This window comes from Arvicola amphibius, chromosome 15, assembly GCF_903992535.2.
Source record: "Arvicola amphibius chromosome 15, mArvAmp1.2, whole genome shotgun sequence".
NCBI lineage: Eukaryota > Metazoa > Chordata > Mammalia > Rodentia > Cricetidae > Arvicola > Arvicola amphibius.
Window position 1 is genome coordinate 20,738,464 of NC_052061.1, and position 25,592 is coordinate 20,764,055.

General features: G+C 40.7%; 1 protein-coding gene across 2 annotated transcripts in view; it reads left to right on the plus strand.

Moving 5' to 3' along the window:
• Inpp4b (inositol polyphosphate-4-phosphatase type II B) overlaps positions 1 to 25,246 on the plus strand; it is a 400,041-nt gene extending 374,795 nt beyond the window's left edge. The window contains exon 24 of one of the 2 annotated variants that reach the window (XM_038312818.1): positions 21,336 to 25,246. In XM_038312818.1, coding sequence (XP_038168746.1) covers positions 21,336 to 21,468 — 133 coding nt within the window. In that variant the 3' untranslated portion in view covers positions 21,469 to 25,246. The remainder of the gene's footprint in view (positions 1 to 21,335) is intronic. The other variant, XM_038312820.1, reaches the window with a different exon arrangement.
• Positions 25,247 to 25,592: the final 346 nt, after the last annotated feature.

The following is a 25,592-nucleotide window of genomic DNA, read 5'->3' on the forward strand; positions in this document are numbered from 1 at the left end:
GGTAAGTCCTCCTATAGGGAGTCAACGAAGTCTGTCATATCACCTTGAGGCAGGACCAAGCTGTGCCCCCACTACCCCGTATCTAGGCTGAGCTCCAAATGGGCTCCAAAAAGCCAGTTTATGCACTAGAGATAAATCATAAATCCTGGGCCCACTGCCAGTGACCCCACAAACTGCCCAAGCCACACAATTGTCACCCACACTCAGAGGGCCTAGCTCGGATGGTGACTGGCATGAGAGGGTCTGGCTTACTGTGGACTAGTAGTTCTGGGTGCTCAGACAGTAAACTCAGGAAGCCATGAGGAGCAAGCCAGTAAGCAGTGTTCCTCCATGGCTGCTGCTTCAGTTCCTACCTTCAGAACCTCACCTTGAGTTTCTGCCCTGACTTCCTTCCATAATGAATTATAACATGGAAATGTAGTGACTACCCTTTCCTCCTCAAGTTGCTTTTGGTAATGGAGTTTCATCACAGCAACAGAAACTCTTACTAAGAGTTCTACTGCCCTGCCTTCTCTCATCTGTCTCTGTTCCCAGTCATCCATTCTCTTAGCTGCCCTCCCACAGCTACTGCTCCCCCAGCCCCTGTCACTGTTGCTGCCTCTGATTGGCACTGCGGCTTCCTCCTCTCTCTGTATGTTACAAACTTAGATCATAGAGTGACGACAAAGATAAACCTCACAAGATCATTTGAGAAAAGCCCTTCTGTTGGGTTTAATGCAGAGTTAGAGGCAGCGCAGGATGTTCTGCCAGCTGATTTCCAAACTGAGTTGAACAATCTGGTTATATAGGTGAAGGTGGCATAGGAATGTGACTTTAACTTCTAACCAGTCATAGGATAACTTCTAGCATCATAAAGACCAATCACAGCAAAGGATTGACACATCCCATCCATCTGTCCATCATAAATGTTTCTGTGAATAACTACTGAACTCTTCTTTTGAACCCAACTCAATGCAGGGGTGGGAAGTGTTAGCCAGAACCAGGACTCTCTAGGAGAGCTGAAAGGAGGGTTATGCTAAGTTCATCTGGACTTGACTGGAGGTTGTGAATGTTTTGGAGCCAGCACAGATTATACCATCGTGAAGCTTTCCTGGAACAGGAGCCATGTCCTCAACATCTGTGATTAGAATATTCCTCGCAGCTGGAATATAATCCCCTCAATAGCGCCCAGCTCAAATCTGCCAGGCATTCATAAGTGAAGGATTTGTTGAGTAGCTCATTCTCAACAACTTCATTTGTTTACAGAAAAAAAAATCAAAGGTCCCTTAAAGAAGAAAGCTTAATGAAAGTTCAGTCAAAATTAACATTTTCCATAAAAGTCAAATTTAATTATTATAGCAGTGTTCAGAATTTCAACCTCAATTAATAAAAAACAAAAATGTATACTCACAGATACTGGTTGCTTGAGTCATCCTTTATTGTTTTATTGAAAGATTCTTTTTACGTTCTATAGAACAAAACTTTCTGTAAAAAGAGAAGTTCGTTGTAGAAAATCTATACATATCTGTACAACATTACACAAGTCCTAGCTGTATTATAACACTTAAGACTCAGAATGACCACTTCATATTTCTAATGCTGTAGGCCCAGGGTGTGTATAGAATCCTGGGAATTAAGTCAAATACTAATGCATTTTAATTTTTAATAATCTTATAATAATTTAATGGTCATAACATCTAGCAACAAAATTTATAATGAAATCAGTTAAATGATAGAGAATAATTTTTGTATTTGACAAGAAACTGCTTTTATTTCTAGCTAGGGGCTGATAGTTGTGTTTTGAGTTACCTTTCTGTATGGATAGTCCAAAATCCACCTATGCCTGGGCACTATGCCTCCCATCATAAATGACAACAGTGAATTTACAATCTGAATAGCTATTTGTGCTTCTTAGAATTGGTAATTGTTATCACTGTATTCCTAGTTCTGTTATTTTAATTGTGGTTACTTATTTGTGATTTATTTTTTAATTTTTTATTTTTCGAGACCAAGTAACTGTCCTGGTCTCGAACTCACAGAAATCTGCCTTCTTTTGCTGCCCCAGTGCTGGGATTAAAGGCATGTGCCACTACCACCCAGCTTCTGTTTGTTTTCAATGATGAAACTAATTTGAACCTGCTATGATATAAAAATGGTGTTCTTAGAAGTTAGTTTTGTGATTCATATCATTCAGGATTATAAATTCTCAGAGTAGGTCCACAAAGTACATATTTTTAATCACTGATACAATATCAGGAATCTAGATAGTTCAAACTCATGACATATAGACTTAATATTTGTCTGTCACTTAGGCAATCTTCAACTGATTGCTATTTAAAGTAAGTGATATTAAAGCAACCGCAGGTATTTGAGACTGTGGCCGCACAGGGTGAGCTCCTCCCTCTATCACTCTTATAAAGAGTGCATAATGAAGATTAAGTGACCTTATGTACATTGTTATCTCGATCTCCAAATACTTACTGCCCGATGGTGTCATTATCTCTTAGTAGATGTGTTTAAACATAATCTTTTTTCAGCCTCTTAGAATCCTATTACTTACTGTATATAGTAAGAGGTCATAGAATGTTAAAACCGGTGCTGCATATTCCCAGCTCAGTCAAGCAGAGACCAAGGCTGACTCAATCTTCAATGAAAGAAAAGTCAATATTGGGCTTTGTAGAATGAGCCCATTTTTAGATCATTTTGTGTACATGTGCACTCTCACAAACTGTTACCTGTGCATGTGCACACGTACGTGTATGTGTGAGCAGAGGTACCACTCCATCATCACAGAGCATCTCTCTCTAAACTACACAACATGGACCACCAAACCCATTGCCAGGTCAGTTTAAGTTCATTTCCAGCTAGAAGCTGAGATGAGACTGTGAGGAGCAGCAGGGGTTGTCTCATGCCCACTCAGCACAGCACTCAGACACAGCTGCTTCCAGATGTGGCTCAGAAGGCATCCAGCTATTCAGAATCATATAACAAACCATGGGTTGTGAATGCCATACAATCACACTGAGCGTGGGCAGCAGCCAGCATCAGTTTGCTTTAGTTTCTTCATAATAGAGGATACACAGCAGTATATACCATCATTTAAGAATTATTTGTTGCAGTTCCAGCTTGGCAGCCTTCCCCCAGTCTCTCTTAGCTGCTTTCTAGAAGCCAGCCTTATATTCATGTCTCAGATTTGTGTCTCAAAACACATCTGATCCACCCATTGTCTCCTTCAGAGCAGCTGAGTGGCCTTTTAGTGTCTGTTGTGTCCTTCCCTGTCCCTTGCAGCCAAATTTCCAGGCTCTGGGATCCTCTGTCCCTCGCACATGACCCTTTCTAAGATGTGTCCACTTTAAACACCTTTAGGCTTATTGTCCTTGTCATTATTTAATCAGAAAATAACCATTTACTCGGCATTTTCAAGACACTGATAAAGAGTAAGTAATCTACAAAGTATAGGGATGATGTGTATATGTGTTTACAAATATTGTAGATAATGAACCTGAGCACCCTCCAAATCATGTAAGCACAGGGGGAATCCTGGAGACGGTCCTCCAGAGAAGCAAGGGGCCACTCTGTTTATAACAGTGGAAATGTGACCTGAACAAAGATGTATATTAGATAAGGTACATACATGGCAAACCATCAAAGTCCAATAAGTTATATATTATTAACTACACTTACACATTTAAATCATAGGAAAACCCAACCATAAAGAAGTTTACTTTTGAGAACCCAGGTCTACACACCCACGAGATGAAATGTAGAAATTCTGTATTAAGACATCAGACACTTTAAGCCTAATAAGTTTTTGCTAGGAGATAAAACAAATATGATAAATATATATATATTGCTTTTTGGAGACAGGATTTCTCTGTGTAGCCCTGACTGTCCTGGAAATAGCTCTGTAGACCAAGATGAGCTCAAACTCACAGAGATCCGCCTGTCTCTGACTCCTGAGTTCTGGGGTTAAAGGAGTGCACCATCACCACCACCCAGCTGTATATATTTTTAATGTATAAGGAGTTGGTCAATTCACTCTATACTGCAAAGTAGTCCATATTATTTTATGAATATGTATTTTGTATCTGTATGGCACTAACTTATAATTATCAACATGTGAAAACATGGGTTATACATAAGTAATCTGGTAATACTTTCTGGATAAATTAATTCTCAATAAATAATTGCTGGAGAATAAACTAAGTTAGTAATAAAGGCAGAATAATATTTTGCATTATAAATTATTATGCAGGTTAATAATTCATTCTCCATCTAGTCTCCAATTATCATTATCCAAATTAAGAGATTAAATTCTCATAATTATTAAAGATATAAATATTTGAATGAAAATTTTAATGCATATTAATGATTTATGATTGAAAGTATTGCAGATAAATATTTTCAGAACTCAATGATTATTTCAGGTACACAAAGTAAATAATAAGATTGATTGATTCATTGCATATGAACGGTATTATATTAGACACGAAATAGGAAATATCAGCACTATAATCTATATCACAATAAAATTAAGCAGTATTTTTAAGTAGGTCTTTTTGTTATTATTGTTAAAAGGAGCTAGACTCTATGTCAGGGAGATTGCACAGGGAGACAGCTCATTCCTAGCCTTCATGAGGTCTTAGGTTTAATCCTGGGAACTGAATAAAAAGAAAAAAGAAAACTAAATGTTTATGGTATGCCATCAAATTTGAACTTGAAAAATGTAAGAAGAATAAAGAGAAAGCAATACAATATGAATTAATCATCAGTTATAAATCTGAAGACTACAATAGTAATGATAATAAAAGTTTTTACTGTTGCATCATTTCTAGGAAGCATAAACACTGTAGAGAGGATTCTAATTTGCATGCTATATTTTCAAAAATAGTTTAATCAGTAATAGAAATATTTCACGGTTATTTCATTGTTACTTACTTAATAAATAATTATCAGTATTTATATAAATGGTCACAATAATTGGAACTACTGATTCTCAATCACTTTAAGCACTTCAGACATGCTATACTAATACAAGTATGTATTATGTATGTATGTATATATACATATACATATGCACACATACATAAAAGCTTCAGGCAGACAAAGTAAATTATAAGACTGATTGATTCAGGTGTGCATGTATGTGTGTGTCTGTGTGTCTGTGTGTGTGAGAGAGAGAGAGAGAGACAGAGACAGAGACAGAGAGAAAGAGACTCTTCACACTCATATCTAGCTTTCACATTAACCCATGTGTAATGAAATGATTGTCATCCCTCTTTTCAATAAGACTACATTAATGTAAAGCAAAATTATGTGCCCTGTCCAAACAATACAAATAACAAACAGGAAATTCAGATTCCATCCTAGAATTGTCTTGCCCTCCAGCATGTAAGAATCATTTTATAGTAGAATAACTATGTGTTGTGTAAACTGATTTCCATCAGGAAAAAATATTCCGATATTTATAGAACTGTAGAAATTTACAGGGCATTAATGCGTATTTTTATATTTAGTCATTTGTTGCCTTTTATTATTATTTCTACAGTGGAAACATTTTTGGTAATGAAAGAGACAGATGTGTCTTCTGTTGAAATGAATTCTGTTAGAATACAGCCATCCACAGCATAAGGAACTAGAATTTCACTTTCCCATTTCTAAGGAAGAGTGTCCTGGGTCATTACTAAATTGACTTTGAGATAATTAGATAATTAACTTGTAGTTATGGGTGTTATGTGTGGCTATAAAGTGTTTTCCATATTTTTTGATACTTTGTCTTTTGGAGGTCTTCATAAGTCATCATCCCTTGATTTGCCTAGGAAATGGATCCCTGCGCCTTGATACAAGCAACTTTGTGGAAAGAAATACATTAGTAAATATCTGTCAGACACCTACAACATCACCTTAAATGCCAGTCATAGTTTACATTGTTCGTTTGATTTCTTCTACCTCATTTTCTATCCCGCCTTCAGAATTTTGCATGCACGTATATATTTGTTGATGCACTGTCAAATATTATTGCAATCTTTTTTAAATTAATTTCATATATCATATCCTGACCACAGTTTCTCCCCTCCACCTCTCCCAATCACTCTCTCCCTCCTGCCTTCTCCCCAACCATTCCTCCTCCCTTTTCTTCAGAAAAGGGCAGGCCTCTAGGGATCTCAAACAAGCAGAGCAGATCAAGCTGTAATGTAACTAGGCACCTCCCTTCATATTAAGGCTGGACTGGGCAACCCAGAAGGAAGAAAGGGTTTCAAAAGCAGGCAGAAGAGACAGAAACAGGCCCTATTCCCGCTGTTAGGAGTCTCCAAGAACACCAACAATAACAGATATACAGAGGGCCTAGGTCAGACCAGTACAGGGTCATGGATTTGGAGTTTAGTCTCTGTGAGCCCCTGTGAGCCTACGTTAGTTGATTCTGTGAGTTTTCTTGTGGTGTCCTGGAACCCTCTGACTCTGACAATCCTCCATTCTCCTCTTCCTTAGGATTCACCCAAATTTTGCCTAATGTGGGTTTCTATATCTGTTTCTATCAGTTGCTGGGTGAAGCCTCTCTGATGACAGGTGGGCTAGGCACCAACATATGCGTATAGCAAAATATCGTTAGGAATCATTTCATTGGTTTTTTTTGTTGTTATTGTTGTTGTTGTTGTTGTTGGCTTTTCCCCCCAGGCATGTTTGTTTCTTTCCTGTATCTCTTGACTGTTCAGCCTCTGGGTCCTGGCTCTCCAAGCAGTGTCAGGGCTGGGCCCCCTCTCATCCTATGGGTCTCAAGGTGGACCAGTTTTTGGCTGGCCACTCTTACAATTTCTGCACCACCTTTACCCCAGCACATCTTGAAGGCAGGAAAGATTGTGCGTCAAAGGATTTGTGGCTGGTTTGGTTTCCCAGTGCCTCCACTGGATTCTCGCCTGGTTACAGGAAATGGCCACTTCTGGCTCTGTATTTCCCATTGCTACGAGTATTAGCTAGAGTCTTCCTCATAGATTCCTGGGGGATTCCATTGCACTAGGCTTTTAGCTTGTTCCAGAGATGCCACCGATTCCAGCTGTTTCTCCATCCATCCTCCCCTGACATGAGCCCTCCTGTTCCTGTCCCTACCTGCCCCCAGTGTACCCATGACATTTTTTCTGTTTCCCCTTTCCAGAGAGGTTCATAAGTCCCCTCTTGAAGCCCCCTTGTAACTCTGGGTCTGTGGATCACATTATATTATCCTTTACTTACAGCTGATATCTACTTAGAAGTAACACCATGGAAGACAGTTCCCCTTGCTCCACATCCTCTCCACCATGAGCTGTTACCTGTGCTTTTCATCTTAGCCATTCTAACATGTGTAAGACAAGATTTCAGAGTTCATTTGATTTGCATTTCCCCGAAGGCTAAGGATTATAAATAAACATATCTGTAAGTGCTTCTTGGCCTTTTGAGATTCTCTGCTGGCAATTTTATATTTAGATTCATACCCCGTTTTTTTTTAATTGGGTTATTTGGTTTGTTGACAACTAGACACTTGACTTCTTTATATATTTTGGAAATAAGCATTTTGTGCATTTTCTGGATTAATGATTGATGTGGGGAGGGCCCTCAAGTTAGTCATGGTATTTGTCACAACACAGAATCCCCAATGACATCACTTGCTTACCTGCTCTCCTTCCTTCGCATCTCTGAATTCTCACTCTTGTGGTTAAGGTACCATGATAACCACACAGCAAGACTCATCATTAGGTTGGAAAAGGAGTCTTACATAGCCTGAGGACTGTTGAGGAAAAGGCAGCTCAGTCACATGTGTCGCCTCCACTTCTTCTCACCCTTAGGAGCACTTCAGCACAAAAATGGTCTTGGGCCTCAATAGTATATTCAACCTGTGGCATTAGGGACTCCTCTGTTGGGAACAGGCCATGAGCCCCCACAGTGTGAAAAACCTATGGAGTGAAGAGCAGGCCTGTGAGAGAGTGCTCGTGAGCCCCCACGGTATATAAAAGCTGAGGAGTTAGTGAATCCCCCACTAAAGATGGGATATGAGAGCAAAAGTTTGTGTATTAAAGCTACGCAGTCTCATTAATCCATTTGTTCTACACTCAGCCCCAGTCCTGTGCTCCTGAGGCTGCTAATGAGCCAGCATTTTCCCCTTATAGCTCTGAACCTCAGAGGAAAACAGGGGGGCTGGAGGAAGAGGACCACTAGGAGTCTCCATTAATGCCATCAATTTGAGAGGAAGAGGTTCTTTAAGCAAGCTATAGGGATTCTAAACAAAAGAGGAATATGGGGGAGGACTTGCATTTCTGTGTCTTGCTTAGCTAAACTCAAAGCTGATCCAGAGTGTAGACTTCTGATTGATGTGCAGCAGCCCATTAGGGAAGTAGACGGAAAGAGAACCACTGGTACCCTGAGAATTCTGAGAATTCTAGACTGAAGCCACTGCAACACTTCTTGTTTTAATCAGAAAAGTTACCGCCAAGCAATTACCACAATAGGCTCCGGGTGGTATTTTTACTCTTCTTGATGGCCATCTGTTTGGCAACCAGCGCGGCTGTTTCCAGCATTATTGTGGCACATTGTTTTAAGTGACACAAATGATGGCTCTGTTGGACCCAGGGTGACCGTCTGCTTCGGTGTTGTTACAGAGGGCACAGAGAGAAATAGAAAATGTACCTGAGAAAATACTGGCTCCTCTTAAAGTGTTTGCCAGCGCTACTCCTGCAGGCTTCTCCTTGGGTAGCTGACTGGGTGTGAATTCACCTCCATCTTCAAGTGCATCGGCAGTCAGGGAGAGAAGGGGGACAGGAAGTGAGGCCATGCTACACAACCTCAAAGCCTCACCTAATAACCGACTTCCTTCAGCAAGACTCCATTTCTTAAAGATTCTAGAACCTTTCAAATCAGTCCTATTAACTGTGGACCAAGGATGCAAGCACAGTAGCCCCTGGGGATCATCCAACATTCAAACCAAGTGCCTCTCATGAGAAGGAAGGTATGACATAAGCCAAGTCATTGGCGCCCAGCAGGATATTAGCCTTGCGACCTTCTGATGCTAGTTAGACATATAACTGGATGTACCCGCATAATTCAGAGATGGCAGTTAGAGAGACAGTTTTAAGGTTCATCCGTATAACATGATGAGAAACTCGGGGAACTTTTTGAATTAGAGGAAGTAGGTAGAAGAAAGCAAGCACGACACACACCTGCAACCCCCGCATTTGTGGGGCAGAGGATGAAGGACTGGTGCAACTTACAGACCAGTCTGGTCTCTAGTGAGTTCCAGATCAGCCTTGGCTAGAAAGTGAGTCCATGACTCACGCATAATGGAAAAGTAGGAGTGTTGCCCTCTGCCCTTCATGCTTCTCCATCAGTACCTAAGAGACAGAAGGAAAGAGAAGGAGCCTCGTGCCTCCTCAGGACATGCTCTGTTTGCACACACACAAAAGGCTTATCTGGGGAGAGAAACAGAAGGTAACTATACAATTACATTCTTTACTCATTTTTACTATTGTGAGGGTGCTGTGCACTTTTGTGCAATTCTCACGGGGATCCTGTGGGAGATGTAAATGCTCTCATTTTCAAAAGAAGAAGTTGTGACTTTGGGGAGCTAGAGAATAAGGAGCTGGGCTCTTCTCTTTCATGTCTCTCCTGCCTACATTTTTATGTGCACTGTGCCCGGTACCAGTATCTGCCTCATGTCCCTGGCTGCTTAGAAAATGCAGTAGGCTACAGTCTAACAGAGTGCGTGGGCATCTGGTCTGACTAAGGAGTTTCAGAGCAGAGCCAGAGTGGGGCATCCACATGGCTTGGCTTCCTGCTCCACCAGCGATGTGAGGTAAAGATGGTCCAGCCCATTACTCTCTGCTGAGGTTCACCAAGAGGCAAAGAAGCCTTAGGGCATGACCATTCATTCCATCTTAATTGGGAGTCTATCATTATAAACTCCAGGAAGTCTTTAATTAGAGAGGGACACTATGATGGTTGCCATCTGAAAATAACGGTAGCAGTATTTCAAGGATCACTCTTAGATCTGTTTCATTGGAACAATTGGAACTAAAACGTGTTGTTGGGGTTTCTTTGCAAATGAAATCACAATTTCGTAGTTAGTAGACAGTGCATATCTCTATGGATGTGCCCATTGCTTTGCAGACATGCCCTGTTCACTTTGTTCACTAAGGTGTAGAAGTTGTAATGTATTTAGGGTTTTGTTTTGTTTCTTGGTAGGTATTTGTTATGTTTATGTGGCATATGTGTGTGTGTGCGTGCATGCGCGCTTGTGTGCTTGCGCAGGTGCATAGACCCATCCACTCATGTTGGGAAGTCAGAGGAGAACATCGGTGCAGGACACAGAATTCTGTAGCTCTCTAGAACCTTAGCAGCCCTTGCCTGTGTCTTCCTCACAAGTTCTGAGGTAACGGGTACATAAGGCCACTCCAGGTGCTTTTGAGAGTGCTAGGGATCTGAACGCAGGCCATCATTCATGGGCATCAAGTTCTTTGACCACTGAGCTAGCTCCCAAGCAGGGGTTTCCTTTTCATATCTTTGAAATAAGCAGCAATGGACATTTCCACTTGTCTCTGCCTGGAGAAGACAATCTCGGGTTTAGTGCTTGTGTTCTGTTCCTGCTGTGGGTTTGCCTGGCACTAGAGCTTGGCACTGTCTGCACCCAGCATCAGCTTTCTCCCGTTTCCTGTTCCTCTCCTGCCATCTGACATCTTCCCTTCACTGCATCCAAGTCAAACCTCACGTACACATCTCTGAAGAACATGGCTGTGCCAGGTTTAGCCTCTTCCAAATTCCACAGCCTTTCCCCTGGGTATACTCCCTTACCAGCTACACAGAACCCTCCTGGCATGCTCTCTGTCCCTCTGCCCTCTGCCAGGGCACGGCTTTGTGTGTATCTCTTGCCTCCATTCCTCTCCTTCCCTTTCCTTCACCTGCTCCATATATTTCACGCTCAGCTGTCACACATCCCGTTACTATGCCCTTCCCTTCCCAATGGACACGTCACATTTTCTCCATCATGAAAGAAGGGAAATCTATTTCATTCAGGCAAAACTATACTTTCAATACTGCTGAACATTACTGAACCACCCGTTTTAAATCCCAGTCTCAAAGAACACGAGGAAGAAGGAAAAATACAGAGCAAACCTCAAATGGATACATCAAATTCATCTTAACATGACTTGCATACACTAAAACAAACAAACAAACAAACAACAACAACAACAAAAACAATGCCCATTCAGGTTTTTTTATACACACAAGACTAAGCATCGCTATTTCAGCTAATGTTTCTCCTTGGTCCTTTACTCATTTATAGTATTTCTTTCTTGTCCTGATCCAAATTCTCTCCTTTCTAAAATCCAAAAACCAAAAGCACTTCTCTGAAAAGAGCCTGGTGGAAGTAATTTACTTAAAACTCATTCTATCCCATATTTCTGTTTCTTTTATAGTAGTAAGAAAGTTCAGATTGCGTCTATGGCCACTCCTACTATATGTTCACAGCTGAGAGTTCGAGTACGGTGCTTTCTTTATCATACAGTCGGTGCACGCCACCTGGAAACGTGACCACTCAGGCGCTTGCCACCCCAAGAAGATAGCCCTTTTTATGTATGTTATGAAATAAAAACATCGAAATGAAACTAGAAAGTGGCATCAAGGAAAATTAAATTATTTTAACTAGTAGATCAGTTTTAGTTCACATAAATTCTCAGAATTGTGTCCAAAATAGCTTTAAATAACAGGAACTACACTACAGACCAAATAGAGGATCAACCTGCTTGGAATTCTTTTAAATTTCCATTTACCTCTTATATTTTGATGAACTATTACTTGTGCTTTTAGGAGAAAAAATATGACCTCTGGAACATTGCATCTGCCTTACCTGAGTCATCCTAGGAAACGTGTCTAAAGGGTTCCTAGTCTTGACAGGAAAGGGATGCAGCTTACTTAAATACGGGATGAGGCTCAAAGCCTCTATCCATTGCTTGGCCATGGTCTGGAGATTGTTAGAGTTCATAAAAATCAATGATATTTCCATTTTGATCACCTGTAAGGAACAAAGACAGCATCTAGAAAGAAAGATTGTTCTCTCGTGGGAGCATGAGCTGCATGCATTGTTTTCTGCTGCACACACTTCCTGTGCATTCCAAGGAGACTAGAAACACTGCCTAACATTTTGTCCATATTAAGTCACATTCTTCTCAAGCCTATCTTGAAGGTTATCCCTCTCTTCAGTTAGGAAATGATCCCAAGCCCCAGTTAACTTATATCTCCCTGGTCCCCTTGCACGCATTTCCTCTGACTTGCAGCAATCCTCTCCATAGAATTCCATGCCCAGAAATTCATTCCATGCTCCTTGAACAAAAAAAAAATCCCAATTTCTCTGAGGGTTTCGCTTAAATAACTGAAGCTGATTTATTCTTTGGAAACAAACTTAACTATGCTTATTGTTATAAAATAGATAATCCATATCCTGATGAAAACGTTCTGTAAAAATGAAATTGTATCTTCCAAGTCACTTTCTTTGAAGATTTCAAAATATTATTTTTATATGTATTTACTTTTATGCATTCATCTATGTGTGTGCACAGACACACACACACACACACACACACACACACACACATACTCCCCCAACACACACACGTACCCCCACAGTCCAAAATAGCCTAATGGATCTCCTTGATTAGAACTGCAGTGCTTTTGAGACACCTAACATGGGTGTGAAAATTGGGCTCAGATCCCATACAAGAGCAGCAAGTGCTCCTAAACACTGAGTCATTTCCCCAGCCCTAGAACAGACCTGTTCTTAGAACTCACAAGTTAACACTACATTCTAAATTCACATATGGAATTGCATTCAAAAGAAAGAAACATTTTAAATGTGGCTGGTGCCCCCATGGCTGACCATAAAGGTCCTCTAGGTCAATAGAAATTACCTCGTCCTAGATATTGTTTATTAAAATTGCATGCACAACTAAATGTTCCCACATTTGTTACACAGTTCTGGAAGTCTTCTCTTAATATTTTAGCTATAACCCAGAAGTCTGAAAAGTCTTGGAAGATCGTTTGTCATCAGGCGTATTCCCACGTGTGGTTCAGGTCTAGCATACTCACTGAGTCTGCGTGGACTCATCCAGTCTCACTTCTCTCTTTTCCTGAGACGATGATATAAATAAAACATGGACCAGATAATTTATGTTTTCAGAAGGCTTTCTTTTAATTGCTGCGTAGATGCTCAGGGAAAGCTTTATTTCCTCCAGGAAAGTTTTATTGTTTAGATTCAAATAGAGGATTTCTTTGAAAGTACTTTTACACGTGAGGGTATTTGGCTGTCTGGTTGCCTGTAGTATCTCCAAAGCTCTCATGGGTACCCAGCATCCATCACATCCATTCTACACTGATGTGACAATTTCAACTCTTCTACAGTTCTGAAACTGGGAGCTAAAGCATGGTTCTCTATAAATATTGATTCATAACTAACTACTGAGTCAAATAAAGCTCTTAAAGCCATTGGTTTTAAAACAATGAGTCATAATTTCAGGATGGCATTTCCACAGCTCCAAACTTAAAGCAGGTGATTAAATGTGGAATGGTTTCTGTTTGCTGGTCAGAAGAAAAGTTTTTGTTTTTAATTAGTTTTAATTTCTGAGTTTTTCTTTGGGGAGCCTGAACTAGTATAACAGTTAAAGAAATACAATATCAAGTAGCAAAACTATTAATGAATAATGATTCCCAGAGGCAGGCAAGCAAGGCATCCAAACATTCGGTGCAGAGTTCTGAATGATTTGAGAAAATACCTGTGGTGAGTGGCTAAGACCTCCACATTCAGAACTGTTAATAACAGAAAAAATGAGGAAACAAGCAAATATTATACTGGGTTTTGTTTGAGGAGTCATCTATTCCTTGTAGGTAGCAATGTACTTAAAAGTGAGACACGTCTTTTACTTGTTCCTATTCTTAAGTGATTGTTTTGACAGGGATTTGAATGTTATTTTAGAGCTTCATATTTACCAGGTGCCCTTAAATGTCTGATCATGTTGCATTATCCCTGGGGACACCACCGAGATTTGCTTTCATGATGCTCCACAGGTGCTGCTAGCTAGCACTAATGGCACTGAATTGTCAGGGTGCCTTGAGAGGCAGCCACTAATTCCCATAAACTCCTGGTGAAGCGCATGCTAATATTGTTACTGAGAGCATCCTTTACACTCTGCACAGGCAGAGTCTGTAAAAATCCACTGGTGTCCATGAAGAAGTGTCCATTTGTGCTATTCTTGGCAGGAGTGAAGGAGGCAGTCCCAAGGCCACCTGTCTGCTCTTCCGTGCATCGCTGCCTTCACACATCAAGCTGTTTCGTGGCCAGATCACTTTGAATTCCAGCCGAGTAATATGACGATTATACAGGAAGCATTTTTAATGCATTACTCTAATCTCTAGAGATAGAAGTTAATAAGCAACAAATTAATTTGATTATAAAATTGCCCTTCCACAAACAAAATGCTTTGGCTTAGTAATGTTGACTCGGAAAGCACACACAGCCTCCAGACTGTAAAATATCAAGTGTTTCTTTGAGTTGGGCAGGGGTGGGACTTGGGAGTGCAATCTGATCTAAATTAGCACTCTGAACGTGGAGTAAGGACCATTATTAGGAGACATTTTCTCACCACAGTTTTAAATGTTTCTGTTGGTCTGAGTGCTCAATTCTTGAGTAGTGCCTATTTATAGAACATCCTCAGTAGGAAGGCGGGCATTTCTGCACTTCATGCTCAGAAAGTGTAGAGAATATTTGAACCTGAACTTGCAGTGGGAATGTAACCTGTGCATAGTAATAAATGGATAGATAGGTAAACACATGATTGATAGATGATGAAGAAGAGGAAGAGAGCAAAGGAAGTAAAACAAATGAAAGGAAGGAAGGAAGAGAGAGATAAAAAGAGGGGGAGGATTTCAATGGATGCATGTTTCTCAAAGGATTTTCTAAGTACTGAAGAAGCAAAATGTCAAAGTTAAGAGATAACCTTCACTTTAAACCCGGACAAGTCTAGTTTTAATAAGGAGGACATATTAGTAAGGATGATATTTAGCAAATCTTTCATGCAATGGGACAAAGTCAGCAGGAGGCTAATTGGGCAATGTTGTACAAGGGAAACACAGGCATTGCAGACAGAACATGTGGCAGCCTGGGGACTGATAACTCCAGTCTCTTTAAAGCCAAGTTCTCAGGAATTGAATCTTTAACTCCTTTGAGGCTCCAGCCCCAGCCCCAGACTGTTCTTGCCAAGTTCTATCCCAAGCAAAGACACAGAATTAGGTCCTTTCTGTCCTTTCATCGGGACCTCTGAGAAAGCATCGTATTGGTCCAGCTTTCAACAGCTCCTGCTATTGCTGTTCTTAAGGCCAGATGAGTTGCTGGTACCTAAAAAGTTAAAAGACACCTAAGTTCTCTGAACTAACACATGCATCCTAGTATTATCAAGCAGATTGTTAATGTGAGCATTTCAATCATAATATTGAACAAATGTTGAAGCATGTAGAAGGGGGTGGAGTTCCTATAAATTGTGCATAACACAGTTTTGATCAGCTTAGGAGAATTTGCATAACTAGTGAAGGGACAGGTAATTTAGAAGTGTCCCTCATTTTCTGGAATAGAGGAAGTCCCCTTCAGTAACATATAAGGGAGGTTACATAAGCAGTAAGTCCAAATGTATAAGGATATCATAAACGATCACACTGTCCAGGGCTGCAGCTAACAGCCAAAGGTCCAGATGAGCCTTTTTCTCTGGATACATCATAACAGAATGTAATCAGTGAGGAGATCTTAGATGTTATCTTCATCCAGATCAGATGGGTCTTTCAGGACGAGTCCAGCAGCACTCAGAGGCACAGAGTTCTTCTGAATGGTGATGAAGCACATACCCAGGGGGATTATCATTCTCTAACTAGAGCACCAGATCCTAAATGTATACTGGGAAATGTCAGTCTATGGGGAAACCTGATGTCTGAGAAACTGTATTTTAGAATTCTCATGGACTCTAAAGCCATAGGCCTTACATGTCATCCAGATAACAGATCTGTATTGAGCCACCAACAACAAAGAAGAATTGTTGAGGATTCCCACTGCAATTGAAGAGAGCAGTGTAGGGCCTCATATGAGAAATGAAGGACCAATTACACCTAACTGCCCCTTGCAGGCCTGCTGTGGGGTGGCAGGTCTCCCAGGGAACCATGGGAGGTGGCCACTTTGCCAAGGAGCCCTGTTCTACAGGAGCAGGCTCCCAGTCTGCTCAGCCTCTGCACTGTATTTCGCTCTCTTTCCTCTTTTTCTCTGCTGTAAAATGCCCTGCTGTAGTGGGCAAAGTCCGGGAACATCAAACAGGCGTTTTTGCCCAAAATATCAGGGGGCTCAGGCTCCTGCAGCTTCCCCAGTGAAGATTGGAAGGGTTTAATAGGAGACCCAATAATCCTGTGTAATAAAAGAGGAGGGGAACTCATCTCAGCTGAATGAGACAGAGCCATTTCAGGTGATTTTAAAACTGTATCATCTGAAAAGGAAATGGTCTCTCCTCTGCGGCATCATGAAAAGAAAGTAATTCAGCACTGACCCGGCTTTCTCATCCGGCTTTCTCATCCGCAGGGCCTTTTATCTCTATTTTTTTTGACATCCTCCTCCCCAGTATCTCACGTCTGGCAGTCTGTTTGGGGGTAGAGTGACCAGATTTACAAGAATGTTGAATTATAATTAAATCAACTTTTTTGTTGTGAGTCTAAACAATCACCAATCAAATTCTACCATGCAGAGTCATTAATATGAAACTCATGTGGCCTTTGTAGGTGAGATTCTGTCTTTAAACCTTTACCTCCCTACACATTTCCATGTCCATAAGTTTATAGGTCCATCTTCAGGGACCCAAGGGCAGAGTTTTAGAGTGAATGGCAAAGGACCTCTCTAAGTGCCACAGCGATACATTACAAACCTGAGGGAGAGACTGCAGAAGCAAAGGAAGCATCCAAACCAGCGTTTCTCAGCCTTACTGAATCTGTGGCCCTTTACCACAGTCCTCATTTTGGGGTAACCCCAATTATAACATTATGTTTGTTGCTACTTCATAACTAATTTTCTACTGTTATGAATCTTAGTGTAAATATCTGTGTTTTCCTATGGAAAGGTTATTCATTTCCTACAGGGGCTATGACCCATAGATTGAGAACTGGTGATCTAAAGGAAAAACTATGCCCTCAAGAATTCTACCACCCCAGAACTGGAGAGATGACTCAGAGCTTAAGATCACTGGCTGTTCTTTCAGAGGTCCTGAGTTCAATTCCTCACAACCACCTATAGTGAAATCTGATGCCCTCTACTGGTGTGCAGGCAAACATGCAGACAGAACACTATACATAATAAATAAATAAATGTTTTAAAGGAAAGAGAGAAAGAATTCTGCTAGCCCATGTTTTACTTTGGTGCTTCAGCTCCTCCTTCAGGCTGACTTCTTTTATTTATCTATATATTGTGGCAGCACCAACTCCTTCTCCTGTACTCAGGTGTCTCTGTTTGGGTGCCATTTTGACCTGGACCACAGGTCATCCTCCTTAGAGAGAGGAACAAGAGGTCAGAAGGTAAGGCGATAGAAGACAGAGAAGATAAGGTTTGGAGTCTGGAACTCTTGCTCAAGCTGTGTCTTATATCAAGCAAATGTATTAAGATATACGACACCTAGTGTACTGTTTCCAGGAGAGGAATGGGACAGAGTGGCTGGCAGGGGGCGAATGACTGAGCACACATGGGACTGATAACTCCAGTCTCTTCAGGAGGAAAAGTCAGCTTCCCACGAACTGAACCCTTAACTCCTTTCAGACTCCAGTCCCAGCCCCAAACTGGTCTTGCCAGATTCATTCCGAGCAAGGACATGGAACTATGTGTCCTTTCATCGGGATCTCTGAGAATGTCCTGGCTTGGTCCAGATCTCAACAGCTCAGCAGCTAGGAGTTTGCATGGTGTGTGTGACCTCAGGGATGACCGCCTGCTGTTGGATCATTTTGTGTGCTCTTTCCTGAGGAACAATATTTCCATCATCCTCAGCATGCCTGTAGTTCTTTCCTTGGGGGAGGTCCCATGAGAGTTCTCTCACATTCTAGAGTCTGATCAAAGCATTTATATAATTTAGGAATCTATACTTACAAATGTGTGTATAATAACAAAGTAATAGACAGCACGAACTTGAGAGAGGACAGGAGGGAAAGCATGGGGAAAGTTGGCTGGAGCAAAGGGAAGGGGAGAAATGATATAATTACATTGTAATTTCAAATTTTATACATGTAACTATAAAAAGAGCATTTGCTGCTCTTTCCGGAGACCTGGTTCCTCTTCCCAGTATTCACATGGTGCCTTCCAGCCATCTGTAAGTGCAGTTAGGCCTCACTGAGCTCCAGGCTGGCACATGACACATATACACACATGCAAGCAAACACTAATGCACATAAAATAAAAGAGAGCAATCTTTAAAAATTAAAATTTGGGCTAGAGAGTTAGTTCTGAGGTGAAGAGTATTGACTGCTCACCCAGACGACCTGGGTTCAATTTCCATAACCCACATGGTCACTTTCTAATGTCTGTAACTCCAGTTCCAGAGATCCAATGCCTTTTTCTGGCATCTGTGGCCACCAGGTATGCACATGGTACACATGTGTACATGCAGGGAAGCATCCAAACACACAGGATAAAATATTTTTGATTAAAACAAAAATAAAATAAAATCTAGTTCACCAGACATTTAGGGAAAAGTGGAACAACTAATCAAATTACTTGTAGACTTAAGACCATGAATTACACCAGTACAAAATTTCCTCCCTCTTGTTCAATGAATCATGTGTTTTAGACAGTCTGGTTGTCTCTGGTTACAATGCTAGATCCTAACAGACAGGGAGATGAGCCTGAGGCACAAACCACAGACTCAGTATTTCAGACTTAACTCTTTGGGCTGACCGTGACAGTCATCAAATGTGACCACGCGTGGTGTCAGAACCTGGGCAGAAATCCGCATACAGAGTTCTCAGGGAACACACGTGCTTAGGAAGGGGCACAGCTGAGCAGCCTAAGTAAGGCCCACTTCCTTGAGAGGACAGCCTGTGAGTGTGACCACATCCAGTAGGAGCCGAGAGGCAACCGCTTCTCCCATTGACTGTGATTGGGATTTGCATGATGGGTCTTAGATTTGTCGTGACTAGAACTGCCTTTAAGTGAAATATTTTTCTCTTGCACAGGGCCTACCTGATCTGAGAAATTAAATCTTTTGTCTCCTCTGTTTTGAAAAAACAGGGTGTAGCAATAGCCTTGGCCCTGTAAATAGATGAGCTGAAGACAGAATGATGTACGAGCTGAGCTAACGAAGGTCTCTGAGTGGTATTTTCACAAACTAACAATATGGCTGCCAAAGATGACATGTCAGGTGCCTCATTCCCTTCAAAGACCGAACCATGTCAAGAGATCACTTTATAGCTTTAAATACATTACACCGATACCACACCAGACGAAGGTAGACTTGATGTGCCAACCACATCCAGTCGTCTCCCAAATCCTGTGTTCCATTCCATCATGCTTGCATTCCCAGTGATGCATTTATCAGATCATTTTATATGACCCGTCCCATCATTTAATTTTATTCTTGTTGTCTTGTTTAGTGGTGCCATTATGCCCACCCAATTCTTCCTTCTGCGGGTAGCTCTAACCTCTATAAGCATCACCACCGTGTTTTTTCCTCCAGTAAACCAAAGGGAATATCGTCTTTAATAATGTTTGTCCACGTAGTACAGAGAAAAGAACACAGATGCACATGGGGCTGCTTAGCACAAAACCTTCAGATGCAGACGTGTTGCGTAGGCTGATGGGTATGTTATAGACGGTTACTCTTGCTGCTCTGCAAACTCTCTTCTGTTTTCTTCTCTGCTCTCGTCCTCCCTGTTAACAGCAGCCAGACCCAGGGAGCGCTGAGTGAGTCCGACGACCCTGAGACAGGCCGTCTAACTGACGACAAGCCAACGTCTCGACACTTCTACCCCGTCGCCCTTCTCCTCGTCAGCTCACACCTGCTCGTTGTGTGGCTCATTTTAAGTCTGGCGTTACTCTTAGCCAAATACCAGTAAATTTTGTGCTGTGCTCCTTCCTTTTCTACAAACGACAATGGACTTTAATTCTAGGGACAATGTTGTAATATTTCTACACTTTCAGATTCACAGAGTTTAAAAAAAGGTGATAAAAGGAAATGTTTAAATTATGGTTTTGTTTGTTTTTCCTAAAACCTAGAAGGCAAGAAGTGCTATGCATTAAGTGAATTATTTTGCTCTTTTGTTCACGGAAAAGTGTTTTCCCTCTGCTAAGTAGCTAAAGACACATTTTAAAATTACTGTCTTTGGAACAAGACAAAGAATAGAATCCTGAAAGCTTGAAGATCTGAACCTCCCCTTCCCACGTCATTTATTAAAGAAATTTGGACTGAGATTGTGCAACAGTAAAACCCCTGAGACAATCTGGAAGGCAGGAGGTTCCAGACCCTCTTTCCACTGTGCTAATAACATAGTTGCGATCAGCTGATAGACGTGTGTCCGCTTTCCGACTCTACCCTCCTGTCTCTTAGTCATCGCTGCTTTTAATCTTCTTGTGTCAAGTAACTTTATGGAAAGAATGGCTATTTATGTTTTGTAATTAAATTGACCTATTTCTAACTATTGTTTGTGTTAATTTGGCTTTCAGACTACTTTTCTATTCTTTTGAACAAGGACTCGTTTGTGTCTTGATGCGCCTTTTTTCGCACCTGTGACTTTTGTACCGCGGTCGAGGCGCGCTCCTCCTTCGTGACACTGGCGTTTGGAGCAGGCTGCTGAGAAAGCCTCTCTTTACCGCATAGCTAAAGTGACCAAGTCAAATAGGAACGAACTTCCTTTTACAAATCTATAGGGCCAGACTTAATAAATTAAATGCCTTATTCCTAGAGATGCATCCTTAGGGCTACACGTAGACTTTAATGTGTTTTAAGGGACTGATAGTTAATTTGTGGAAAAGTAATCCAAAGGCAGATATATTTATGAAACTAAAGCATAGCTGTATTGTGAAACAAATTATATTTAAAGAGTTTATCAAAAGTTAAATATCTGTTAAGAAACTTAATCCTATCTTTCCGAAGGCAATAATGGTATTGGGCCTGGCCTAGGATTTAATTTTGTAAGATGTATCATCACTTGTGGGGAAAAAAATGTAGAGTTGAATCTTTGTTATTTTTACTTGGACTGTTGCTGCAACTCTGCATTGACCAAATAAAGCATATTTCTTTATTCTCTGTTTCATGAAGTTGTACTTTCTGCCCTTTCACCAGAGAAGGATGCCGCATAGAGAACGTACTGAAGAATATCAAATGCAGAAGGTATGCTTTCAACATGCTACAGCTGCTGGCTTTCCCCAAGTGCTACCGACCTCCAGAAGGCACTTACGGAAAAGCTGACACCTAACTTTCCCAGCATGGAAAAAACAGGAATTCAGATACATTGCGGTTAGAAGATCTACACCTCTGCCTTTTTTGTTTTTTAATGTTATGAGTTTTTGGAGCGAGGTACTTATGGGTGTTGTTCATATCCAAGCCAATACATCACTCAGAAAGTGACCCAGCACCACTATGTTCAGCCCGTCTGTTCTCTTCTGTGTTAACTCTTACTGGTTGAGGTTAGTTCAGAAACTTTAAGGAACTAAAAGTGCAAAAAAAAATTAAGAATAGTGTCTGCTCGTGCTCAAATAAAGATCCTCAGCAGCTTGAATTTCATTTGGAGAAATCCAGAGATGCGAGAGACATATGTATTGAGATGTTCCCTGGCAGTGCTCTTAGTGTGTGAGTTTGCAGTCTACCATAGGTCAATATATGTGGAGTGGAGAGCCTATAACACACATGAGTCAAACAGTGATAAATGTACACAGTAATTTTCAGTTAATTGGGATTTCAGATCCTACCTTATGGTAAGATAACACTCTATGTAAAACTACTAACATTCCAAGTTACTGGTTTCCTTAGAGACCAACCACATTGAATAAGATTATCATTCAAAAAATGAGTAAATCAAGGCAGGTTGCTCGGTTAGATGACTTCAGAAGAACAATTACAGCCACCCTTATATCTATCTCTTTGAAACTCCCTAACCTGCCACTCCTGTCTTCTGCAGATCGCTACACTAGCTATACATGACCCTTCACAGAGAGAGTCAAATAGAAATAGGATTTATCACTGAAATGCACACTTAAAGTACAGCGATCTGAAAGAAAATCTGTATTCTTCACATTCTCGCCAGTGGGAAGACTAGTGCAAGCCTGTGTCTCCTCTGAGGCCACCAGAGATTTCCATCGCAGACACTCTGCTGTCACCTCATCCAAAGCTTTACTTTATGTCTTCACAGGTGCCATGATAGGTGTTTGCCTAAGATGCTTCCTGTGCAGGCTTATCAGATAGCCCTCCAGTCCTGTGTTGAGTATTTCAAAAGTCTGAGAATAGATGATAACCCCCTGAGGCTTCCACATGGGATTATCCATTTTTTTATTTTAGCTAATGGCTTATGGCTTTTGCCAAAGCAATTACCAAACTGTTTGTAGCCTTTAAAAATGAAAAAAAAAATGCATCTAAATAGGGAAATAGTTATCTAATTTTCTGAGAGCTAGTCTCCATTTCAGTGATTTAATGTAATCTTTTAACTGTTTGATTTTTAGCTAGGTGGTAGGATTTGTGGCTATTCTCATTACTGTACTGAGTTTAAGAGAGTTGTGATGACAGGGGTTTGTCTAGCTCTGAGCTGTTCTTAGTATTTTAAGTGGTGATATTCATCCCAGGACATTTTTAGCACAGAAATGTTTTATAAACAATAATTGTTTCTATAGTTTTATAAATTAACCATCTTAACTAAAATATGCTATTTATTAACTGGAAAGCCAATAGTAAGGTTTTCCAGTTTTGTATGACATTTTATTAAGACATATTTTTCTTTGTCAACAAATGCTAATACAGAAATATCAAAGGTGGACCTGACTATACTGCACCTGCAAATGAACATTTATTCGTTGACAGCTTCGCCATCATTTCCTTTGGGAATCTTATGCCTCCTTTCTTATTTCCTAAACATGACTGCACTTCTCCAAATGCACTCAGACAACCACTTCGTGACTTTCTGAATCAAACCAAAATGAAATATTTTAGAATCTCCCTTGAACAAACTCAGGCACAGTCATGGGGTTTTCTCAGCTCCGTCATACTGTTCTACCCATGTTCTCGCTGAAAAGCTGCACCGCCAGCACGTCTAGGGAAAGCACATATTTCTAAACAACACAGTCTTCTTTCTCATAAATAAGAATTTCCATACTATCATCAGATGCGGGTATCAATTCTGGGTTGACTATTAACAGAACCCTGGGAGAAACATGTTAAAAGCACAAAAATCAAATCCACGATTGTTATCCAAAAGTCTAGAGTGTGCATCTGTCTTCCAGACAGCTAAATACACCCTCGAACTGTCTGACTGAACCAGGGTTATTTTGTGTGTACCAGTTCACTAAATTTCCACCTCTACTTTTCCTCCTATGTATTGCCGTGAGTTCACACACACTGTTTTTCTTCCTACGTACTGCCCTGAGTTCACCCACACACAGCTTTTCCTCCCTTGTATTTCCGTGAGTTCACCCACACACCGCTTTTCCTCCATCTAGACGCTGACACTGTGTTGTCTGGTAATCCAGCAGGGCCCTGATAACTGCATGAGGTGCTGATGAATGATGTAAAATCTGCCCACTTCACAGTCAGGGAGATTCTCCATGTGGCCACTAGTCACTCACGGTGCTGCTGCTTCCCACAAGCGGAAGCCTTGAAGGCTGCCACTGACTGCATGGCGCACCTACCCTTCCACGTGTTAAGTGGTTTTCGTAAAGTAGAACTCAGAATGGTAAAAGGGAGGAAACGTGATTTTTTTTCTAATCAGATCAAATCCCTCCCTCTGCAGAGATACTCTGCGAGAGACATTTTCCCCGTTGTGCCCAGACTGGCACTAACGGATGCATGAGAAGTGGTCGTTGAGTTTTCAGGAATGGTACAAATTGGTTGCTGCACAGTGGCATAGCTATCTGTAAGTCATTAAATGAATTTATTAAAAGTAAAGATGACAATCAAAGCTTAGAGCTTCCTAGATTTTTAAAAATCAAATTCTGCAGTTTATCCCGCTTCTAAGTGTAGTTGGCTCAGGTGGTTCTGTGTGGTGGAAATGCCGTATTGATAACGCACACCTGTGAATCCCCTGGATCCACATTTAAGAACGCAGTGTTGGTATCTGGAAATCAGCCACTGCGGGAATATTTACATCACAGAAACTGGCAAATGCCATAAACTAGGACATTTACATCTTGAAACACCAGCGGTTAAGCATTTACCAACTAGTGCATGGCTCTGAGTCACTACGACAGTGTCTCAGAAAATATCAGATTATTGAGGGGAGTTACAATTATTAGGATGGTTTTAAATGAAAGTAATCTTTCGTCAGATTATTATAATTTTATGTTTGATGTTTTCAACTTAAGGAAACAGGCATGACTATACACTAGAGTGGAAACATATTTTTTTTCATAATCAGTTATTAAATTAGAGGGCGAGTTTAAAAACTATCAGTTGTGTGCTGCTGGTGGCCTTTAGCAAGACAAGCTTATTATAACTAATACTTCAGGGCTAAAGTCAGGAAGTGGGAAGTTAATTATAATATAACTATAATATGTTTCATCTCAATATCTAAGTGTATGATTATGGCATTGCTGACAGAAGAGTGGAATCATATCACTATATTCAATGTTTACTAAGTTGATCACAGTTGAATCCTAGACTGATTAGATAAAATAAGCACTGACAATATGCTCACACCACCCAGATATATGTATTTGATTTTCAAATGACATATGATTTTAGTTCAATAGGAGGAACACATTTTGTAATCTTTTATGAACTAAATTAATTTTGGGGAAGGTTCAAGGCAGGCTTTCTCTTTTCAACACACATTTCAGAACCTTGTTTGAGACTCTGATCAGCAAGGTGGAGGGAAGCAGGCAAATTGGGCACATCCCTGCTATCTAGAAGCTGTATAACAATGTGCTCTACTCACAACTAAAAAAAAAAAAAAAATGCAGTTTTCTAAAAACTTGCACAGTTGATTGACAGGTTTAACATCAATTTATATTCATCTATCCCACTTCCAATCTGTGTAAGCTATGACCCATATTTATGATATTAACTTTTTTTTTTTTTTTTTTTTTTTTTTTGGTTTTTCGAGACAGGGTTTCTCTGCAGCTTTTTTAGAGCCTGTCCTGGAACTAGCTCTTGTAGACCAGGCTGGCCTCGAACTCACAGAGATCCGCCTGCCCCTGCCTCCCGAGTGCTGGGATTAAAGGCGTGCGCCACCACTGCCCGGCAATGATATTAACTTTTTAAGTAAAATATCCTTGTATAGATTGTCTTTTATTTCTCTGACAGCTTGAAATTAGATATTTTTTTCTTTACATCTTTCCACACAAAGATGCAAACTATAGCATACACTGTCTTTAAAAATAGGAAGATAAAAATCAA